A 22,404-nucleotide genomic window follows, 5' to 3' on the forward strand; every position below is an offset into this window, starting at 1 on the left:
AGATCGGAACAGATCTTGAACAGACTAGAAATGAAAATGTTAAGATGGACGCTTGTAGTTATAAGGATGGACCACGTTCAGAATGAACAAATCAGGGGAAGCGTGAAGGTGGCATCAATTATATAAACGCAGAGGGGATCCAGGCTTAGATAGCTGGACACGTAAAAAGAAGATCAAAAGAATATACGGGAAACAAGGTGCTACGCTAGAAGTGGAAGGTAAGAGAATGGCTGGAAGACCCAAAACTAGATGGACGAGTGTCATATAAAAGGATCCAAGTAGCTGTGGAGTATCTGAGGAACTGCTTCAAGACACACTGGAATGGAGAAGCCAGACTCGAAGAGCCGACTTCATGGAGGTGAGACCACACCTAGAAGAAGACTTCAGTTAATGTATATTCTCTGCTGTTTCTCACACTGCTCTCTTTAAATGGAAAGGATTAATTTAGAAAGTGGCTGCTCTTTGTTCTTGGGGCCTCCTGGAAATGTCCTGACCCTCTGAACCAAATCACTTCAGCCCTGCACTTTGGACATTAGCCTCGGATATGAAATCGTGTTAAACGTTTGTGGAGAACCTAAATATAGTTAGGTACAATATGTGCAATATCTCCCCGGCTGGCGATCCAGTACTGTCCTCAGAGAACCACCACAGTTCATTGCGGCCATGTTGATGATCCTTTCCAAAGCTATGAGAAGATGATCCTGAGCTTACAGGAATCCCTCATAAAATACAAAGCTGTCGTATAGCCTCCTCTTATATCAAGGTGTCAATAACACCAAATCTTCTTCTCCCGCCATTGATGATCATGTCACTAACTGGCCATTATGCATGTGTATTACTGCCCTCTGCTGGATGGAGTCAGAACTGCTGTCCTGTGTCTCAAAACCCCTGTATTGCCAGGAGAGACTCCCCATTAGCTACGGTGCTAGTGTTTTTGGAACAGGGAATTAAAAACGTATCCTCCCCTGTCACCATGAAGCTCTGAATGGCAGTTGGTGTGCCAGATTTTGACGATCATGATACTTCTCCATGGTGAAGGATTTCTAATGACAGCAGTGTGCTAATGAATCTACTGCTTGGAAATCACTCCAAGTCGAGAGAAACATATCCAGGTATCTTCTGAAGTATCTCCAACTCCCAGCCCAAATATAAACTCTAGCTCAACCACAAGTTATGGGTTGGATGCAGGAATCATTGGGTGATGGTCTCTGGCCCGTATTCTGCAAAAGGAGTGGTCAGATTAGATTATCATAACAACACTTGGTCTGACAAGCTATGAAAAATCCACAAATCATGCTGCCAGCTGTATATGCCTTCCTACATACCTACAATGTTATCTGTTTCAGTGTCTTAGTTTCTCCTAGGTGAAACTTTGATAGAGTGGTCTGGAAACCAGAGACAGTCTGAAACTGAAATAAAACTACGTCTCAGACTGCAAACAGTGACAGAAATATTTCAGCAACAGTTTCAAAATCTCATTTTCTGGGCAGAGCCATTTCTTCCACGGATTTCAAAGAAAAGACATTGATACTTGCTGGACCAAAGCATTATTGATTTCATGTAGAAATGACAGGGAACTGGAGTGCGGGCTTTTAGCTGTGAAGTAGGTTTGCTTGGATATAATATTTTCTCCCTTTCAAGGCCTGTCTCCTCCACTTCGAAGTTTGCTCCCTATTGAAACACAAGATGGTAATAATACATGCTAACTTAGGTTTGTAGGCAATGTCACTGAGCCTGTTTTATGGAACAAAAGGTAACAACGCTAGGCTGTGAAAATCAGAATGACTTCCAAGCCAAAATATACATATCCTCTCATTCAGTTTTGCTGCAATACAAAGTCTGAGTGAAGGAAACAACTTCCTCTCTCTCTGGTACAACGAAATGTCTAGCAGACTGGAATAATTTACAGTTATTAGAAGAGCTACAGTGAGGATCCATCGATTCATAAGTTTCCTGTGTCATTTTTTAAGTCTATTAGTCTATGAAGCTTTAATATACAGAAAGACACAAGGCAGCTCAGCTCTGCAGTCATATCTCAATAGGTTGTAGGCAGGGAAGCAAAAGGCAATCAATGACCAAAAAATAAAACCACAGACAGCCCCTTAAAACTGTCCACAGTTGCATTCACCTCATACTTTAACTGTTTTAGACTGGGAACCTCATGTAACAGTTCTGATATGCACCCAGGCTGTAAGTGTATCATGTATATTTATGCAAGAGATAGCAAGGTCTGGCGGAAGAACTGCACAGCTGGCTGGTTAGCTCATATTCTCCTTTATTTCTCTGATTCCAACTCTTCTGCATTCCCTTCACCTCAGTTGAAACAAGGACCGCTCCACCGTCTATCAGGTGAGGGGGCCGGGGAGGGGTTTGCAGTAGATGGACATACTGTCAGGGAGGACATTGAGAGGAAGGAAGGTCCAGTCTGGAATGTGTGAGATGGGGGTGCAGTTTCCCGCTCTACCACAGGTCCCAGGTTTTTTCCGGGTGTCCTTAGCCAAAATCTCTCCCCCTCCTCCTATCGTGCAATGCATGGCGGGAGGAAATATAAGCTTAGAGTTAAGAGACTGGGACGCTGGTGAGCTGATTTCAGTTCCAGTGGCGACCGATTCACTGTGTGAACTTGGGCAAGTTACATAATCTCTGTGCCCAGTTTCCCCACGTGCAAAATTGGAATATTACTTCCCTACCTCACAGGGACGTTGGGAGGGTAAATGTATTCATGTATGTGAAACACTCAGCTGCAACAGCCCCTAAAAGGAGATAAAATAGTGGGCTGTGCACTGGCTATCTGCCACCCTCCACCCCAGAGGTGGCTGCATTTCGATGGCATTGCCTGTACATAGTTTATGAAGCCCTATGAGCACCTTCAGGATGAGAGATTTCAGTGTTATTAACTAAATGGCATATCACGAAAACCTACGCTGGAGTAATGAGTGACTCATTTCCTAAGGGGCCAGTGCTACTGAAAAATAAAAGGTATGAAACAAAATTTGACAAAATACGGGATACCTTGAGCTGCTTAAAAAGGAAAGGGACATGCCCTTAAACCATTTACAACAAAATAATAATGAATGCAGAAGTTCAAAAAATTATAATTTATGAGGAACCATTTACTTTCTATCACTGCTCCCAAAGTCAATATTTATCCTTATCCACATACAAAATTTGAGATGACAGCACAGATTATAAAACACAATATATTCTACACTCGGCTTCATCTGAATCTGTAACCAAACACGTATGCAAAAATGAAGCCGATATGAGGCATGAAATGCTATTTGAAAAACATAAATAGATGGGATAGAGGATATTGTCACACTGGCAACAGTACAACAGGAGCGAATAATACTACGTAAAGGTCATTCTTATCTGGTTCATCTGCAACAATCTGATAATCTGGGATCTGGGGGAAAAAATTAAAAAATCTTAACAGACATGCTCTTATGAACAGGATTAACTTCTTATACATACCAACAGATGCGGAAGCTTCAAGCATCTGCTAATCAGAACAGCATCAGTTAGCTAGCTGGCTCGGGCTGGAGTTGATGAGCAAAGGAAGACTTTCTCTCCTCTAGAGATAGGCCATGATCCAAATACACACAGGGCTGAAAGTACTGCCTGAAAATTCATACATACACCCAAGGTACCTGTGAACATCCCTGCCCCATGCATAATAATCTGCAGATGTGTGTCAGTGTGCAGGGAAAACGTAGATGCTGGAATTAGAACTATGGCAACAGCAAAGCCCCTGGAGAGTCGTAACTTTGGGACACATAACAAGCAGTTCAAGCGATTGATGCAATTCTGCATTTGGAGATAGGAATTTAAGGACTGCCTGAATTTCCTGCAAATAGCTCCCAGAGCATTAGAGGCAAGGCAACATCCCTGCTAAAATTTTTAAGAGATTCTCTTTTTCTTCTGTATTTAAAAAAAAACAACAAACCATCTGGGGGTTTACTATTAGGCCAGATACAGATCTGGGGCTATTGGAATAGAGTGGTGGTACTCATCCTTCACCCGCAATGTCATGCTCCATCTATAATTGCAGGGAAGTTGGATGTTGCTGCTAAAAATTACAAGCAGTTAAATCATGATCATTAGGTTTCAGAATCAACACCTCACTGGGATGAATGGGGTGTGGCAGAGCTCCGACCTTGTCCACGTGCGTACTGCACTTCTAGGCAGTTTATGCTAGCCTCAGTGGCTCACTGTGACCCTCCACGTAGCCCGTCTCTCTCTACGGCCAGGTTACAGTCTACTGAGCCCTTTTCATCATAGGCCAGCAAGGAGGTTGGTGAGAGAACTCCCACAGCCTCTGTTGTCTCTATGGGCTTATTCCTGAACAGTTTAGCCTCCTGCCCTGACAGGGGCCTGTCTTCCCTTCCCAGGAGGTGTTTTGGTAATGGCAGGTTGGAGGGAACCCGGGCCCGCTCTCTACTCCAGGTTCCGGCCCGGGGACCTTAATGGTAGCAGCTGTTGGAAGCCAACTTTTCACTGCCAGAGTTGCTACAGTTCCGTGGGCCACTTCTCCATAGCTCCCCCGCTTCTCCCTTCTTCACCTTAGGGCTCCCTTAACGATGGTTTGAGGGTGTCTTCATTAACCAGCCCTTCAGCCGCACTTCCTCTCCTCCAGCTCCCTGGCTTCTCCCAGCCTGACTGGAGTGAGCCCTTTTATAGTATCGAAAGGGCCTTAATTAGAGTCAGGTGTTCACATTACCTTAATGGCCTCACCTGAGTCTTTGTAGGTTAATTGGAGTCAAGTGGTCTCACTAGTCTGGAGCAGCCCCTGCTCTGGTCAGCCAGGGAACAGAAAACTGCTAATCCAGTGGCCAGTATATCTGCCTGCTACTACTCCGTTGTACCCAGCTGGCCTGGGTCTATCACAGGGGGTAATTCACACCTTTGTGAAAGCTATTTTGTCAGGCCATTTTCAGCCACCTGAAAAGACAGCCCTGAATATGGTCACTTTCCAGATAAGAGTCAGTTGATTTTTTTTAAATCAGAGCTTAAAATTCACCACCAGAGAAGTGCTGATGTGATCTATCCCTGAATGCCAGCTGAATCACAATTCTGAGGACATACCAGTATTGATGCCCACAAGCTGTAGATGTGCTCACTACAGCTGAGCGTTACTTTAAGAGTCACCAACCTAAGAGTCAAATCTTGCTCCTACCGACATCAATGGAAGCCGTGCTGTCCACTTCAACAGGATCAAGATTTAGCTCAAAGCACATCAAATGAAAGTATTTCTTGTATGAAGCTATTGTATGACGCTTGTATTCCTTATATGAAGCTATTCCTTGTAGCAGTCACATTATTGCCAAAGAGAGAGGTAAAATGACCTCTCTACTCTTACTCTGGATACTCCTGTTTATGCAGCTCAGCATCACATTAGCTCTTTTGATCATAGCATTGCACTGGGAACTCACATTCAGCAAATGGCCGTCATATCTTTTTCAGAGTCACTGCTTCCCAGGACAGAGTCCCACATCCTGTAAGTAGAGACTATGTTCTTTGTTCCTAGATGTGTACATTCATTCGTGTTAAAATCTATATTGTTTATATAGAGAAAACTGATAAGGGAAACAAAGGGACAAGGAGAAATCTACGGTCAGCAGAGTTAAGGACAATAAGGAAAAAATATATTAGTAACAAAGAGAATTCTGACAATGGTATTGGTCCATTATTAAATGGAAGGGGCAGAATTATTAATAATAATATAGAAAAGGCAGAAGTGTTCACTAAATATTTTTGTTCCCTATTTGGGGGAAAAAACAGAAGATACTGTCTCATCATATGTGATAACAGGCTTTTCATTCAGCTAATATCTCTGGAGAATGGTAAACAGAAGCTACAAAAGTTAGACAATTTTAATTCAGCAGGTTCAGATAACTTACATCCAAGAGCTGGATCATTAATGTTGATTGTCAACAAGTCCTGTGGGGGAGTTCGAGCAGACTGGAAGAATGCTAATGTTGTGCCAATTTTCAAAAAAGGGTAAATGGGATGTCTTAGGTAATGAAGGTAATGATAGGTCTGTAGGCCTCACATTCATCCCGAGCAATATAAGGCAGCAGCTGATTCAGAACTCGACTAATAAAGAGGGTAATGTAATTAATGCAAATCAACATGGGTTTATGGAAAATAGATCCTGTCAAACTAACCTGATATCTTTTTTTTAATGATTGTGTTAATGTAATATACTCAGACTTCTGTAAGGTTTGTGTCTTGGTCAGGGCCACCTCTAGGATTTTTGCCACCCAAAGCAAAAAAAATTTTGGCCACCCTCCTCTTTTTTTCATGCCCCCCGGCCTCTCACCAACTCCACCCCTTCTGAACCCCTTCCCCAAATCCCCAGCCCCGCCTCCTCCTCCCGGCGTGCACCATTTCCCTCCCCATTGCTTCCTGGTGGCCCCCAGGACCTCCCACCCTAGCTCATCTCTGCTCGGCCTGCTCCCCCTGGTGTGCCGTTGCTCCTCTTCTCCCCACTCCCTCTCAGGCAAGGGAGGGCGGAGAAGCGGAGCAGCAGCGCATTCAGGGGAGAAGGTAGAGCAGAGGTGAGCTAAGGTGGGGGGGGTACGCAGGAAGTAACGGGGGATAGAGGAACCACTCCCCGCTCCAGCTCACCTCCACTCCACCACTGCCGCCTCCCCTGAGCACCCGCCGCTCGGCTTCTCCTCCCTCCCTCCCAGCCTTGCTGCATGAAACAGCTGTTTCGCAGGCGGCAAGCCTGGGAGAGAGGGGGAGAAACGGTGCAGCAGCCCATTCAGGGGAGCAGGAGAAGCAGAGGTGAGCTAGGGTGATGGGGCACAGGAAGTAACCAGGGGTAGAGGAACCCTTCCCCACTCCAGCTCACCTCCAGTCTACCGCCTCCCCGAGCGTCCACCGTTCGGCTTCTCCTCTCTCCCAGACTAGCTGCGCAAAACAGCTGTTTCGTGCACAGCAAACCTGGGAGGGAGGGAGGAGAAGAGAAGAGAAGTGGCAGTGGGGCGCTCAGGAGAGCTGGGGAGGTGAGTTGAGGCAGCAGCGGCACTTTTTCCCCATGCCTCAGAAGTTGGCACCTATGATGGCCGGTGCCAGAATGCCACCCCTAGAAATGTGCCGCTCCAAGCACCTGCTTGTTTTGCTGGTGCCTGGAGCCGCCCCTGTTCTTGGTACCTCATGACATTTCGATTAAAAAACAGAACAAATATAAATTAACACAGCACACATTAAATGGATTAAAAACGGGCTAAGTGATAGGTTGCAAAATGTCATTGTAAACGGGGACTTGTGATCAAGCAGGTGTGTTTCCAGTGGGATCCCACGGGTATCAGTTCTTTGCACTATGTTATTTTACATTTTTATCAATGACCTGGAAGGAAACAAAATCATCCCTAATAAATGTTGCCAAAAATGACACAAAATTGGGGTGGTCAGTAACGAAGAGGACGGATCAATGATACAGAGCAATCTGGATCACTTGGTAAACTGGGCGCAAGCAAACAATATGCTTTTTAATAGGCTACATGTAAATGTATACATCTAGGAACAAAGGGTGTAACCATATGTACAGGATGTTCTAGCCATACATTCTAGCCTGGGAAGCAGTGATGCTGACAAAGATTTGGAGGCAGCCGAATGTGAGCTCCCAGTGTGATGCTGAGGCCAAAAGAGCTAATGGGAGAAATAAACAGGGGAAACTCAACTCTGTTTGAACTGGTGTGACTGCTGCTGGAATCCTGTGTCCAGTTCTGGAACACACAATTCAAGAGGGATGTTGATATATCTGAGAGGATTCTGAGAAGAGCGACAGGAATGACTAAGGATTGGAAATCATGTCTCAAAAAGTTCAATCTATTTAGCTTAACTAAGAGAATGGTTATGGTTGACTTGATTGCAATCTATAGGTATCTACATGGGAAAAATATTCAACAATGAGCTCTTCAATCTAGCAGAGAAAGGTATCATGGGTATAAGTTGAAGCTATATAAATTCAGACTGGAACTAAAATGCAAAGTTTTGACAGCAAAAGTAATTAACCATTGAAACAATTCACAAAGAGTCGTGGTGAACTCTCCATCACTGGTCACTTTTAAATCAAGATTGGACTTTTTCTAAAAGTTGCGCTCTGGTAATTACTTTGGGTGAAATCTCTGGTCTGTGTCATACTGGAGCTCAGATTGGTCCCTTCTGATCTTGAAATCTACTAATCTATGCTTGCACCCAGTTTACCAAGCAATCCAGACCGCTCTAAATCAGCGGCTTTTCCTCTTCATTATTTACCACTCCCCCAATTTTAGTGTCCTCTGCTAACCTTGTTTTCTTCCAGGTTATTGATACAAATGTTAAATACCGTAGTGCAAAGAACTGGTCCCTGCAGGACCCCACTGGAAACACATCCACTTGATGTCGATTTCCATTTTACAATTATATTTCAAAACCTATCTGTAGCCAATTGTTAAAACTTTTAATGCGTGCATGTTAATTTTATATTGTTCTAGGTTTTTTAATCAAAATGTTGTGCAGTACCAGATTTGCATGTAAGAGTGTCTCCCACAGGTGCTTTTTGAACAGAAATGCCTTGCGACAGGAGATTAACCTATGTTACATAGTTAGGGCCAGATTCTGCCACCATTACTGACAATGTCCCCCTGAAATCAGAAGACCGAGGACTTGTCTACAAAGGAAGTCACACCGGTATAAGGCAATGTGTGAATTTAAACTATTATTGTTATACCAGTATAACCTCCATTGTGGATGCTCTTACTCCAGTATAAAAGGCCTTTTTCCAGTTTAGGTTATGCTTCTTTGGAAGCGGTTTAAACTAAGATGAAAAAAACCCCACTCTTATTCCTGAATGGGTGTCCCCACAGCAGCATTATACAGTACAACTATAGTGGTTTAATTTTACCAGTATAACTGGAAAAATCTCTCATGTAGACACCCCTAATTCCCTTTTTCTAGCTACTTCCATTATCCTGGCACATTTGAGATGGTAAGTGAAGGCTTGAGTCAGTAGCTATGTTGCTTTACTGATGAGATGCCTCACAGTTAGCAGCCTGGGCTATTATCTGACTATAGGCTACTGAGTGAGTCACTAGGTTTTTTATACTTACTGCAGATCAAATAAAGACACACATCCAAGGCTTGCATTATGTTCCCACCCTTGAAGGATTTACTCATGTACCGTTTGATTATGGCACATGACACATTCAACTCCAGCATTTTCTTTTTCTTGCAGCTGTTGTTAATAGTTGGCATAATTGTATTTTTCACAAGACACAATTACATTAACTAATAAATACTGAAAAGTGTAACGTACAGTGAACAAAAGAAGGGTCACTCCGCATCAAAGCTGAAACGCTGCTTCTAAGCCAACCTGTTTGTTCTTAGCCGTAGAGGCAAGCGCACTACGTAAGATCACCCTGCCATTCCCAGGCTTGAAGGGCCCGTTATCACTGCGCAGTTAGTCTTGGTGATTAGTACCCAGATCTAAAACCCCAGGTGAGCCTACCCGCTGGGCAAGCATCTCCCCAGAAGAGCTCTACCCAGGGTACTGTGTCCTCGGTGTTTTTGCGCTCACCTGTGTGTGTCTGAGGGCATGTCCCGTGGATTCATTCCCAATCACTTGCATCAATTGCAAAAAGAACTTATCTGTCCTTTGGGGGAATTGTGGGAAGCCACTGGAGGACTATCAGCACTTGAGTGCTTTTACGTATGTCCTTGCCACAAAAGTGGGTAGGCTCCAACTTGAGTTAGAGTGGAGCTCAGGTGCCAACTCACCACCGCCAGGCTAGTAAAAGCCCGAGTTAACTGTGCAGTGAAGACACACTCCAAGACACAAATCTACAGAGCCACTCACCGTAATCACAGGCAGAAAATTGTGCACTAGTTGCACATGAAAAATGCGAGTTTATGCACACTACCAATGGGATACAGGATCTCAGGGCTGCCGACTTTATAAACTGGAATAAGTTACATGGCTCCATTGCAACTAGGGCTGTGTATCTGAATGCTACAGAACCCCAAATAAACCTGTATAAGGTGGCATTTGAATTTGGGATTTCTACCACCAGGACCTATTTAAAATATGGGAACAAAATAAAGCGAGATCATAGTCTTTTCACACTATTTCAGAGCCCAGAGGAAGGATATACTGGGACAAGAGTAAACCTCTTATATTGTTTCAACCCCATAAAATGTTTCCCAATCCCCCCTGCCTCCCAAAAAAAACACTAATAAAAAAAAAGAAATACAAACTATTAGATGCAGAATGCTAGAGCATGAACACAACTCCAGTTACAAAAGGCAGTGTTGTAACTTTCCATCACTCATCTTAAGAAACTCTTGACATTAGAAGACGGACCAAACCCACGACTACTTCACAAGGTCTGCAGTTTAGAGTACCCTGAATTAGAGTACCCTGTTTGCATGGAACTAAAGCAGCGGTTCTCAAATGTTTGTACTGGCGACTCCTTTCACATAGCAAGCCTCTGAGTGCGATCCCCCCCTTATAAATTAAAAACACTTGTAATATATTTAACAGCATTATCAATACTGGCCGCAAAGCAGGGTTTGGGGTGGAGGCTGACAGCTTGTTTCCCCCCCCCCCCCCCCGCCCGTAATAACCTCACGACGCCCTGCGGGGTCCCAACCCCCAGTTTGAAAACCCCTGAACTAAAGGATGGGCTATAAACATGTATAAGCATTGTCTCCATACAGCTACAATGAAAATGAGACGTGTGTCTCATGAGGTCGTCTCAGGATCTAAACCAACCAAAAAAGCCAGGACACCAATAACTCTGCAAACGTCCCCTGAGGGTGGGATTTTAAAGAGCACTTAACATTGGTCTCCCTCCCCTCCCAGTAAGTCAGTGTTCACACTCTAACTCTACCAGGTCGTTAACGGCAATAGGTAAGGAGGCAGAGCCCCTCCCCTAAAATGATTGCAATGGAACACAGGCCAATACCTCACACAGTGCAACCATTTGCATCAGCTAATTCTTCTCACTTTTGTGGGGTTAATCAGAGTCACCGTCACTTCAACACACACGTATATCATATACACAGAGTTGCATAAACATGTGTAGAAACACATCTATACGTAATACGTGATGGCAACAGTAAGTAGAGAGAGTACAAGAGATGTCCAACTGGCTGGCTATTGAGTTTGGGATGTCTTTGGACACCACATCAACAATCCCCTTGAAATGTCGTTACTGTGTCATTTTTCAGGTGCTAAAAAAATTGCGTAACATGCACAGATCTGCTTCCTAGGTGTCCCCAGACTCATAGGGACACACATCAGCCCTGTAGCCCAGACCTAGACATGGAGGAGGAAGCAAGGTTCCATTCTATGTTATTGCTCTATTAACCACACTGACAGCTGTGCTATGATCCAAGCATGAAGATCATAGATTTGCCGTTGATTAGACAACAAAGCGAAAAGAACACAGCTTAATATTCAGACAGCAGGGTCAGACTGCCAGGAGCGACAGATAAAACCTGCTTTTGAGCATGTTTTTAACTCAGCAGCTACTGTTGAAAGAAAATCATGGGATGCAGGATGCCATTTTTATGGTGGTACCTTGGGCCAGCTCCACACAGGCACGTAAATACGCCTGCTCAGTTGCACTGTAGGGCCTGAACAGGTCCCCCTTCCAGAGCCACTTCGGTGGGTACATCTGGATGCTAGAAAGACACAAACTGCTCGGGTACTCCTAGTAAATACACATCAGTTTGCAAGTTGACTCCAAAAGTCCTGATTTCTCACTCAAAGTTTACACAGTTCGACAGGCATAAAACGGGGCACAAACACTAACCTGTTGAGTCCGGGGCTTGTATGGGGAGCTGCTTTCCAAGTCAGCCAGGATGCTGGTCAAGGAGTCGATTTCCGCATCTAAACTGGATCGTCTTTCTTCAAGCGTCTTCTCTCCAGGATTTACCTAGCCGAGTGAGGAACAAGATTTCAAACTCTTTCAATGGCTCAATCCTGCATGCAGTTTCTGATTTTCATCACATGGAGATACTCTCACACCCTGGCAACAAATGCAGAGCCTCAGGTGACGCACAGATAAACATGCTGACATATTATAGCTGGCTACCGTAATCAGACTGGGGCTAGGAGAGGGGGAGTGGGCGATGGGAACGGGGAACAACTGAGTTGCAAAAGGATTTAGTCTGGTTTTTAATCTGTAATTCACATTTTCCCCTATTGTTTCTGGAAGGTTTATTTAAGGATTATGAAATTATCTTAGAGGGTGCTGCAGACATCAGCAAGCAGCTATATTTTAGCAGCAGACCTGGTGCGATGGTTTGAGCATGGGCATTCAAAAGAGCATCTGGGAATGTCTTTGCAAGAGAATCGTGTCCCCCACCCCTGGAATGCAGCATGGCTGTCATTTAACAGCACCGAACAACACGAAAGCAATGGGTAAGGTCAAGAGGGAAGGAAGAACATGGTATCCAATTGATACCACAAAGGGAATTTGGAGGAGACAGAATGCCATTGCCCGACTGGGAATCTGGACAGGACACTGGTGTTAACAATCCTGCATTAAGGCCCATGGGATCTATAACGACCACGAGAGATCAGGATCCCTCTTTTACATCTCACCTGGAAAATACCATCTCCTATAGCACAGTGGCTTCTGGCGGGCCAGAAGGCAGAGGGTGGCATAGGTGTGACTGTGTTCAGAAACGCAGAACGAATTTGCCTCATTATAACTTTTAATAGGAGGTCAAATGATTTCCCTTCTAATGCCCTTTGTCATGCCTCGGCCACAGTGTTTTATGATGCTACCATGGAGCCTAACTCTTGCCTACGGTCCTTGTTCGAACAGCGTGGAAGTGCTGCAGTTCTTTAGGAACAGTCTGAATGAGGTTGAGTAGTTAGCAAGGACAGGGCTGGGAACCAGTGGCATTGGGTACTCTACTTTCATCCCGCTCACTCACTGGGTGACCCTTCATCTTCATCCACCCAGCTGGAAAAATGGTAAAAAAAGCAGGCGCTGCCCCTGATCTGACCAAGCCGAAGTGATAGACAACACATGCAAGCCGACCGGCCCGATAAATTATTCCATGCCTGTTTGCGAGCATTTCTGCAGATTCCGCGTGGCCCCGATCTCACTCAGCCTGAAGGGAGAACAGCAGCGAGCCTCGCTAGCCTGACTTGTTTGTCAGCGAGTGAATTCCTGGTGCACAGCTCGCAGAAGCTGTGACATAAATCCGTCCCCAGCCCTACCAATCCCTGCTTTGCTCTGACGGAGACTGATTTTCATTTGCTAATCCCAGCACCCACCACGAGTCCGTATCAGGACCCAACATGCACTCACTATCAAGCCTTCAGCCCAGAGGAGAAGCTGGGCTGGAAGCTTGGCTCTCAGTACACAGTAACAGTTCCCAGTAGGGAGAGATGGGCAAAGGGCACCAGGTGAGTCTGGTGGGCCATGAGGCAGGACCAAGTGCACTGATTCCCCCATAGTCCACCCCGCCACTGAGCCCAGAGCATCTGCTCCCAGCAGGATTCGTAAGTCGCCAGGAAGGAGCAAGAGCAATATTTACTGTGTGCCTTGTAGGTGTAAAAGGCCCTGTCCTACAATGGGTTCATACAGAACAGATCAGATCCCAGCCTTTGGTTGTTTCAAGCCCCTCTCTCCCTTGCCCCTGCCCCTCATCCAACACAGATGCAGACTCAACTCCTTTATTTTTCCTCTCTGTCTCTCGCCCTTTTTTCTCTCCTTCTCCTTTATTTTGTGCTTTCCTCTTCTCTTCATTCCCCACTCGCTACTGGTGCTTAGAGCACAAGCTGCCACGCTTGCCCCTGGAGAGCCGAGGTGCACAAGCTTTTGACCACCTGCTGCCAGAGCAGCTTGTGCTGGTGGCTGGGTTCCAGAGCCTCAAGTCCTGGGGTGGGCGACCCATCGCCACAGCCGGTTACACTGCAGGACCAGGGAGAAGACAGGAGTGGCTCTCGAAGTCCTGCCTGCCGCCACTGGAATAGGTCTGCAAGGGAGGGTAGTTCTGAAGTCGTGGGGTAAACTCCTGACCCCACTGAAGTCAAAGGCCAAACTCCCATCAACTTCAACAGGGTCAGGATCTCATCCATTCTGCTCTCCCCACCTGCACGGCACCTGCTCATCCACGGAGGGATAAAATGACAAAGGAAGCGGCAGGAGCCTAAATCCTGCCTGAGCAGCTTGATGAACATTGCAACAAACTTAAACCCCGAGCTGCACCGAAGGAAGGCTACATAGCATATAGCTCTGATCTGGGAAATTACATGAGTGAGGGCTACCCTAACCCACGCTCACCCGTGCACCCTTCCCATCCTCTTAACCCCGCTTCTTGTGTGGAATTGTTCAGCGTGCATCAGAATGACTCCTTCAGGACACATTTTCTTTCCATTCTGCGAAGCAGCTCCAACGTTCAAAGTCAGATGCCAGTCATCCGTTCGAGAGCAGTTAAGAAATCCTCTCCCAGACACGCAGCAGTATTGGATCGCCCTGCACTAATGACAAACCCTGTACCTGCTGCATCATCTCCTAAGTCCTCAGGGCCATTTTAGCAGGGAAAAGTTACTCACACTCCTTTCCTGGCCAATCTCCATTCAGAAGTGGTCACAATACTTCAGACAGCTATTCCCATGCAGCACACCCCACAAGGGCACTGCACAGTGATTTCCCTGAGCAGACAACCGGGAGCAAAACAAAATACGCAAATGGAGCCTACCCTAAAGCACACATAACTGACTCAGAACAATCCTCTGTGTCCCTACACAATAGTATCTGCCGTGTACTGGATACACTAGGACAGTTCTGGATGCATCATTTGTCTCCACGAGTTACTGATGACCTTATAACCCACAAGTGGTAGAGTAGAGCTGGGCCGCGATTGAGGTAGGAAAGGGCATCGCTAACGAGTGGAAACAAACAATGTAACCCAGAGCTGCTTATGCAATAGTGGTTTTGCTTATGCAATATCGGAGCACTGTGACGGATCAATGCTGTCTCCATCTGCAGCAGCCGAGTCCCGCCAGTGAGGAGCAGTGTGTGAAAAGGAAGGGTCCTTAGCTGTAACGTTACCGCACTGGGGGAGAAAGAGAGCAGAGGAGCTATGAGGGGGAGACAGCAGGAGATGCACACTGTGAGGTCAGATGGGAGGAGAGTACAGAAGCCAGACAGCCGGGCAGTACTTGTCGGAGCAGCCAGGGGCTTTCAGGGTGGCTGTGCAACCTCACGGAAGTGGCACCACATCCAGCTGCTCCCACCAGCTCAAAACCTGCCCCAAATCTCTGCAATCTCTGGTAAACCACAGACACGGATTGGGATGGTAGGAGCAGGAAATGAAGCTAGTTGCAGGGCTGGCAAGTTGGCACCAGGTTTAGACAGAACTGAAGCTAAAGAAGTGAGATTAGGGATCTTGCTAGCAGGTCAGGTAGATGCCAGCTGTCCGTACACAGGAGGGATATTTCATATATAATTGTGATCCAGTTGGTAGGGAACTGAGCTAGGAGTCCAGAGACCTGAAGACTATTCCCAGCTCCGTCACTGACCTGCTATGTGACCTTGGTCAAGTCACTTCCCCTTTCTGTGACTCTTTCCCCTCCCATCAATCATCTGCCTTGTCTGTTTAGACCGTCAGCTCTTTGGCGCAGGGAGTCTCTCTCATAACAAGGTTCAAAAAAGAACTAAATAAGTCCATGGAGGACAGGTCAACCAAAGGCTATTAGCCAGGATGGGCAGGGATGGTGTCCCTAGCCTCTGTTTGCCAGAAGCTGGGAATGAGTGACAGGGGATGGATCACTTGGTGATTCTCTGTTCTGTTCATTCCCTCTGGTGCACTTGGCACAGGCCACTGTCGGAAGACAGGACACTGGGCTGGATGGACCTTTGTTCTGACCCAGTAGGGCTGTTCTTATGTTCGTATTGTATGTCTGTACAGAGCTTTCCACGCTTGCTCTTGGCTGGCCTCTGTAGATGCTACTTCAGTACATACACACACAAAACACTGATCAGTTTCCGCAGTCTGTTCCTCCAGAATGGCTCTCCCAATCCCATGCATTTCAGTGGGGTTGAAACCTGTGTCCCTAGTTTGTTCCCTCAATCTCTCTGTTTTTGGTTTTCAAATGGGAGTGGGCTTGTGTGTGTGTGGCATAGAGCCTCCATGCAGCCAAAGTTCAAAACACCGTGTGCCTCGCCTGTACACAGCATTTCCCCAGGTATGCCCCATATTCACCACAATTACCTCCTATTTAACTACGGGGGAAATGCCAATCGGCATTTTTAACACCTGTTGTACTCACAAGGAGTGAGCGCAACAGACTGGCACTAGAAAAGGTTCAGAAAAGGGCAACTAAAATGATTAGGGGTTTGGAGAGGGTCCCATATGAGGAAAGATTAAAGAGGCTAGGCCTCTTCAGGTTGGAAAAGAGGAGACTAAGGGGAGATATGATAGAGGTTTATAAAATCATGAGTGATGTGGAGAAAGTGGATAAGGAAAAGTTATTTACTTATTCCCATAATACAAGAACTAGGGGTCACCAAATGAAATTAATAGGTAGCAGGTTTAAAACAAATAAAAGGAAGTTCTCTCTTCACGCCAGCGCACAGCTCACTTGTGGAACTGCTTACCTTGAGGAGTTGTGAAGGCGAGGACTATTAACATCTGTTTAAAAGAGAACTGGTTAAATCACGTGTGTTTTAAGTCAATAAATGGCTATTAGCCAGTATGGGTAAGGAATGGTGTCCCTAGCCTCTGTTCGTCAGAGGATGGAGATGGATGGCAGGAGAGAGATCACTTGATCATTGCCTGTTAGCTTCACTCCCTCTGGGGCATCTGGCATTGGCCACTGTCAGTAGACACATACTGGGCTAGATGGACCTTTGGTCTGACCCGGTACAGCCGTTCTTATGTTCTTATGTTACGTTATGTAACAGATTTTCACCAGTGATTTTGACTCGACACAGTCCAGTTTGACATTTGTGTTCATCTCTTGTGCCCCGTTTCTCCAATGACACCACGGCCAGCCATAGGATCCTTTCCACACCATACCCCCTTGCTACTCATCTCACTGGCTATACAATTCTTCATCACTCATTTCCAAGATCACCAAAGCCATCTGCAGTGCAGAGAGACTCAACAGCTGCAGCTGAAAACCAGCAGACAGAGGCATCCTCCAAGGCATAAGGTAAATAAAGCACCCGCAGATTCGCCACTGTACATCCCCCCCTGAACCTAAAGACAAGAGCAAAGGTTTTGTTTCAAATCCCCAAATATACATTAAAATAGTTCAGGGGAGGCTGCCCCGCCAAACAGGCATGCGAAGACAAAAAATGACTCCTGCATGTGGGGTAGGGACCCGAGAGGCTAAATTTGATGTGAAATCACTGTTCCGGGCATCAGGGACAGGTTGGAAAAGCAGCAGTGCCCTTTAAAAATGGCGAGATTGAGCCTTTTGAAACAAATCTGAAATGATGGGAGGTTTCAGCAGATGTGACTGCCGTGATTTCAACAGACATGGCTAAATAAGGGATCTAACAGAACAGAACTTCCCTGCTGTTCCATCCGGCTGGAGCCAGCCCTGGAATATCCTTGTTAGTCTTGTGATGACAAGAAGGATAAAAGCAAAAAGAAGTTAGGGTTTAATTTCTCCCTCTCTCCCTCTCTCAGGTGAAACAACGTTACCGGATTTATTTTGCTGGGTTTTTTTCGAACAAAAGACACCAGTGCGAGGTGAAGAATGGGCTGTTCGAAAGCACTTGGCATTCGCCTAGCTCTGCTTTCATGGAATTCAGGGGTAAAACGCCCACTGTCGACAGTGGGAGTGGAGTTCGGCTCATGCTGAGTGCTTTTGAGTCTCTCCCCCTAAATTCTTCCATCTGCTGAACCTGGTTGAAAGTGCCTCCAAAGGATGGAAAAGAGGCGCACAGGGCTGGGGGACGGGACACCCTTCGGCATTGTGCTCCATCCAGCGTCTCTCCGGGCGGTGGGTGGACTTTACCACTCACCCCATAAACAGCCAATGAAGAATAACAAGAGCACCAGCCAAATAACAGAGCCAGATGCCTCTCTTGGCAGGGCTCCTGTTAGCATCTCTGCCCCTGTATGGCCCGTGACATAAATATAACCTCGCAGGATGCAGGCAGCGCTAGGGGCTCAGGACTAGGAGCTGTGTGCTTCTGAGTTCCAATCCCAGCTCCAGTGCAAACCTACTGTGACAGCTTGGCTCTCTGTGCCTCAGTTTCCCCACAAAAATGGAAATAACAATCCTTTTACGGGTTTCTTGCGTTGTGAGGATTAACCAGTGAACCTGTGGTGCTTTTGAAGATGCCCAGCGTGGTATGTGCTATGTGGTACAGCTGTGGCATACAGACAGGTGAGTGACAGAATCATTTGCTAAGCACGGCTAAGACAGGGCTACTTCTGTACCTTGATGAGCAGCCTACAACCTCACTCTGGATGTGGGATGTGTTCGTTGGTGCTTTTCCTCTGACGGCTGGGTTCAGCCGCGTTCTGGATTCACGCCCAATGCCATGGGATGAGTTTGGGTCTTGGTAATATAGCCCTCTGGTAGTTCACAATACTGATCCATTCAAGAAGCATTGGGGCACAGAACGCTGCCTGGCCGCCACCTTCTTCCTTATAGGTTTGTGAGTGGACAGACGATGTAGCTAACTAGCTGACTGCAACTAGCAGGCTGCAACCACCATATCACGGCCACTAGGTTCTTCCTCATCACAGAAGCTTCCCGCACCAGCCCCAGCCAGAGGCCTAAATCAGAAGCCCCTCACAGGTCACAGAAGCGGCAGAACGTTGAACATTTACAGGCAAGGTCATGCAGGCAAATTCACGGAAATACCATCCTGAATGTCCACCAGTCTGCCTCTCTGAAGGACAAGCCATAATTCACAGTGTAGGCCATAAAATCCCTAGCATACACACTATGCTATAGGCAACAGGGCTGGCACAGAGTCTTGCCGACATTCTTTTGAGACAGAAGGGGCTGAGGGGGAAAGGCAATGTCTTTATTATTCATGATCTGTAGTACAGTGGCACCTGTCGGTCTCCCCAGAGATCGAGGTCCTATCGTGCTAGGCACTGTTTGTAAGTATAGTAAGAGGCCGTCACGCCCTGAGGAGTTTACAGTCTAAGTCAACAACAGACCAAAAGACAGAGAAAGGAAAATGGGCACAGAGAGAAGCAGCGATTTGCACACAAGCAGGCCATTTGGAAACAGAACCCTGGTCTTCCTGAGGCCTCAGCCAGTACTCTATCCACCAGGCCACCCTAATGTCTCTTTCGTTTTCCATATTCAAGTTTCTTGGTCCTGACGGAGCACATTAGAAGAACAGAAGTGCCTGTCAACGCTATCGAGCTCCAAATACTCATCCGATATAAATCCACAGCCAATTAGCAGCCTACAGCTGAAATCGCTTGCCGCGATGAGGATCGACTCGTGGGCAAGGAGCCACTGCGTTTCCGCACCTACAGACGGTGCCCAGATCCTGTCAAAACTGGCCAGTTAGTTACCTCGTGTTGAGGAGCTGTGCCACCATGGCAGATGGCAAGAAGAACGGCATGCCAGAGAGCCCTCCACTACTGCACTGCTTTCCAAGGAGCTTCTGGGCTAACGCTGAGGGGCTGGGTCCCTGCGCTGCAAGCATCCAAGGTGCGGTTTGGTTGCTGCTTCTGAGGTCACCAAAGAAGCTTTTGGCTCTGGGGACTCAGGACTGTGTATCCAGCAAGGGAGGAGAAAGAAAGCTTCTGCCCTTGAAACGCTCTTCACCGGTAGAGCTCAGCTAAAGGGAATCTCTGCTTTCTACTGTGTTTCCTACTGACCTGCTAGAACTGGTGCTGAAGGCGGATTATCCAGGGCGTTTGCCATACAACCGGTACAGAAGCATGTCGACAGAAGACAACAAAATTTAGAATGGCATGCTTGGGGCCGCAAGCGCACCATTATGTGAGGGAGAAAACTAGTTTGAGAAGGAGGCTGCGGCAGCAGCTGCAAACAATGCAGGAAGCATCTTGCGACACCAATAGGCTCCAAAAAGTGACTTGACAAATGATAATGCAGAGGGTCTGTATCAGCTCTCACTCAATGATTCTAGATCACACTGCTCAGTGTACAAGCTGCACAAAAAGATTTCTAACTGCCAGCCCAGAAAATTCCATATCAGAAGCTGGAAATCAAGCCACGGTCTCTCCTTCTGCTGCCTATAGAAGCGGGGCTTGCGTGACAGCTGTGCTGAAGATGCCTGGAAGAGAACAGTATCTGTCTTGCTCTTCCACAGCTGGGTTGGCTGGGCAGTGTGAACAGGCACAAACACTGGAATCTAGGCTGGATTAGGGCTCAGATTTCAAGGCTGAACGAGGATTAAGGTTCAGTAGTGCTCAAATCTCGCTAGATCTAATTTCCACCATAGGACAGCATTTTCAATAGGTTTAGACTAAAAGGCCACGCACTTCACTGCCTCTGGAGTCCTAGCTCAGTGACAGAGAGCAGCATGTGAAGCTGCTGCCTACGGAGAAAAAGAGAAGCGGTTCCAAGGATCTGACAGACCAGCAGCACATTGGGTTTGCCAATACTTCAGGATGCTTGTGTACGCTGTGCTACCAGATGCAAAATCTGCAGTGAGCTGAGAAGTATATTCATAAACTAAGAAGGTACATCAAGATGTCTGAAAACTAAATAGGGTGGGGAGGAATAAAACTAGTTTATTTTGCCATTAAGGCAATTTAATGTTCGCCGGCTGGAATTACAACCGCTCGTCCTTGGGAATTAAATTGAATTAGCAAAACGTTTTTGTTCATCAGCAGAAAATACAATAGAAAATGGAATGTGTCATTTTTTCTTTACGCCTTCTGCAGGACGATGCGCCTTTCTATTCATGGGGCAAGACAAAGCCCATCGGCCGGCCATAAAACCCTCCTGAACCAGCAAGACTGTTGGTGACTGTAGCTAACTTCACAGGAGCAAGGAATACAACCTTTTCCTTTGCTTTAATAAAAATTCCATTAGGGCTCATTATTGATAATTATGGCCACTGTTAAAGTTTCCCATTTCCTTGCCCATTTCCCCCACTAACTTAAAATATGCTCCAGTCTCATCACAAATTAATGTTTAATTAGCCATTAAGTTGAGTTAATGTTCCCTGCGCTGTATGTTGCCTGCAGAATAACTGGGAACTAAAACTAGATATTGGCTATTTCAGCATCCGCCTCTAGTGGGACCCACAACCAAACAGTAACCAACTACCTCCAATATATATAGTCACAAAATGCTATAAATATAGTACAGTAGAAGCTCAGAGTTCAGAGCACCAGAGTTACAAACTGACCAGTGGACCAAACACCTCGACTGGAACTGGAAGCATCCTATCAGGCAGCAGCAGAGACCAGGGCGGGGGAATACACAATACTGTGTTAAACAGAAACCATTAAAAAACAAAGAGACAGAAGCAATTTTCTTTTGCATAGTAAAGTTTCAAAGCTGTATTTAGTCACAGTTCAGCTGTAAACTTTTGAAAGAACCACCAAAACATTTTGCCCAGACCTACGAACTAATAAGGGTCAAGATAACACACTTGTATACAGTGTAACTGATTAATAAGCCTTATTTTAAAAGCCCCTCTAAACAAAATTCTATCAGCAGAGATCTCACAGCAATTTTTTATCGTGCCAATCACTTAAATTATATAACTGGAGATAAGGTGTGCAGGAGGCGCATAGACTTGGGGTGTGGGTTATCTCCTGGAAAGCAGTGATTATGAAAAGCATTTAGGGGTCAGAGTGGACAAGCAACACAATTTGAGCTCCCAGTGTGATGCTGTGTCAAAAAAGAGCTAATGCTTCCCTTAGATGTATAACCAAGGTACTAGTTCACAGGAGCAGGGAGCTGATTGATCTCCAGATACAGCACTGGCAGGACTGACACTAAAAGACAGTCTACAGTTCTAGCGTCCACCTTTTAAAAAGGACGCTGGAAATTTGGACAGGGGACAGAAAAAGCCACAAAAATGATTCCGCAGCCAGATAAAATGCCTGGCAATGAAAGACTTAAAGAGCTCAATCAGTTTAGCTTATGAAAAAGCAGACTGGGAGGTGTCTTAATGACTGTGTCCAAGTACCTTCACGGGGAGAAAATACCAGGTACTAGCACAGCGGTTCTTAACCTCTTTGAGTTACAATTTTTGGTTGCACCCCGCACCCCCAACCCAGATAAAAACAGACACATGCAAGGCTGGGTGGCCTGCTGAGGTGAGTCGAGGGTGGAGGGGATGCTCCCTCCCCGAGTCCCACTGTGCGGAGCCACCGTCATTGCTCTCTCCTCCCAAAAAAATTCTTCCACACCCCCATAGGGGGGCACACCCCACAGTTTGAAAAGCTCTGTAGTGAAAGGATCTTTAATCTAGCAGA

At 46.2% G+C, this 22,404-nt stretch overlaps 1 protein-coding gene across 7 annotated transcripts in view; it reads right to left on the reverse strand.

Moving 5' to 3' along the window:
* Positions 1-22,404, reverse strand: part of LPP (LIM domain containing preferred translocation partner in lipoma) — a 454,652-nt gene that overhangs the window by 194,181 nt on the left and 238,067 nt on the right. For all 7 annotated transcript variants that reach the window (XM_032777311.2, XM_032777310.2, XM_032777322.2 and 4 more), the window contains one exon: positions 11,808-11,930. In XM_032777311.2, the coding sequence (XP_032633202.1) occupies positions 11,808-11,930 (123 nt within the window). The remainder of the gene's footprint in view (positions 1-11,807; positions 11,931-22,404) is intronic.

This window comes from Chelonoidis abingdonii, chromosome 8 (assembly GCF_003597395.2).
Source record: "Chelonoidis abingdonii isolate Lonesome George chromosome 8, CheloAbing_2.0, whole genome shotgun sequence".
Classification (NCBI taxonomy): Eukaryota; Metazoa; Chordata; order Testudines; family Testudinidae; genus Chelonoidis; species Chelonoidis abingdonii.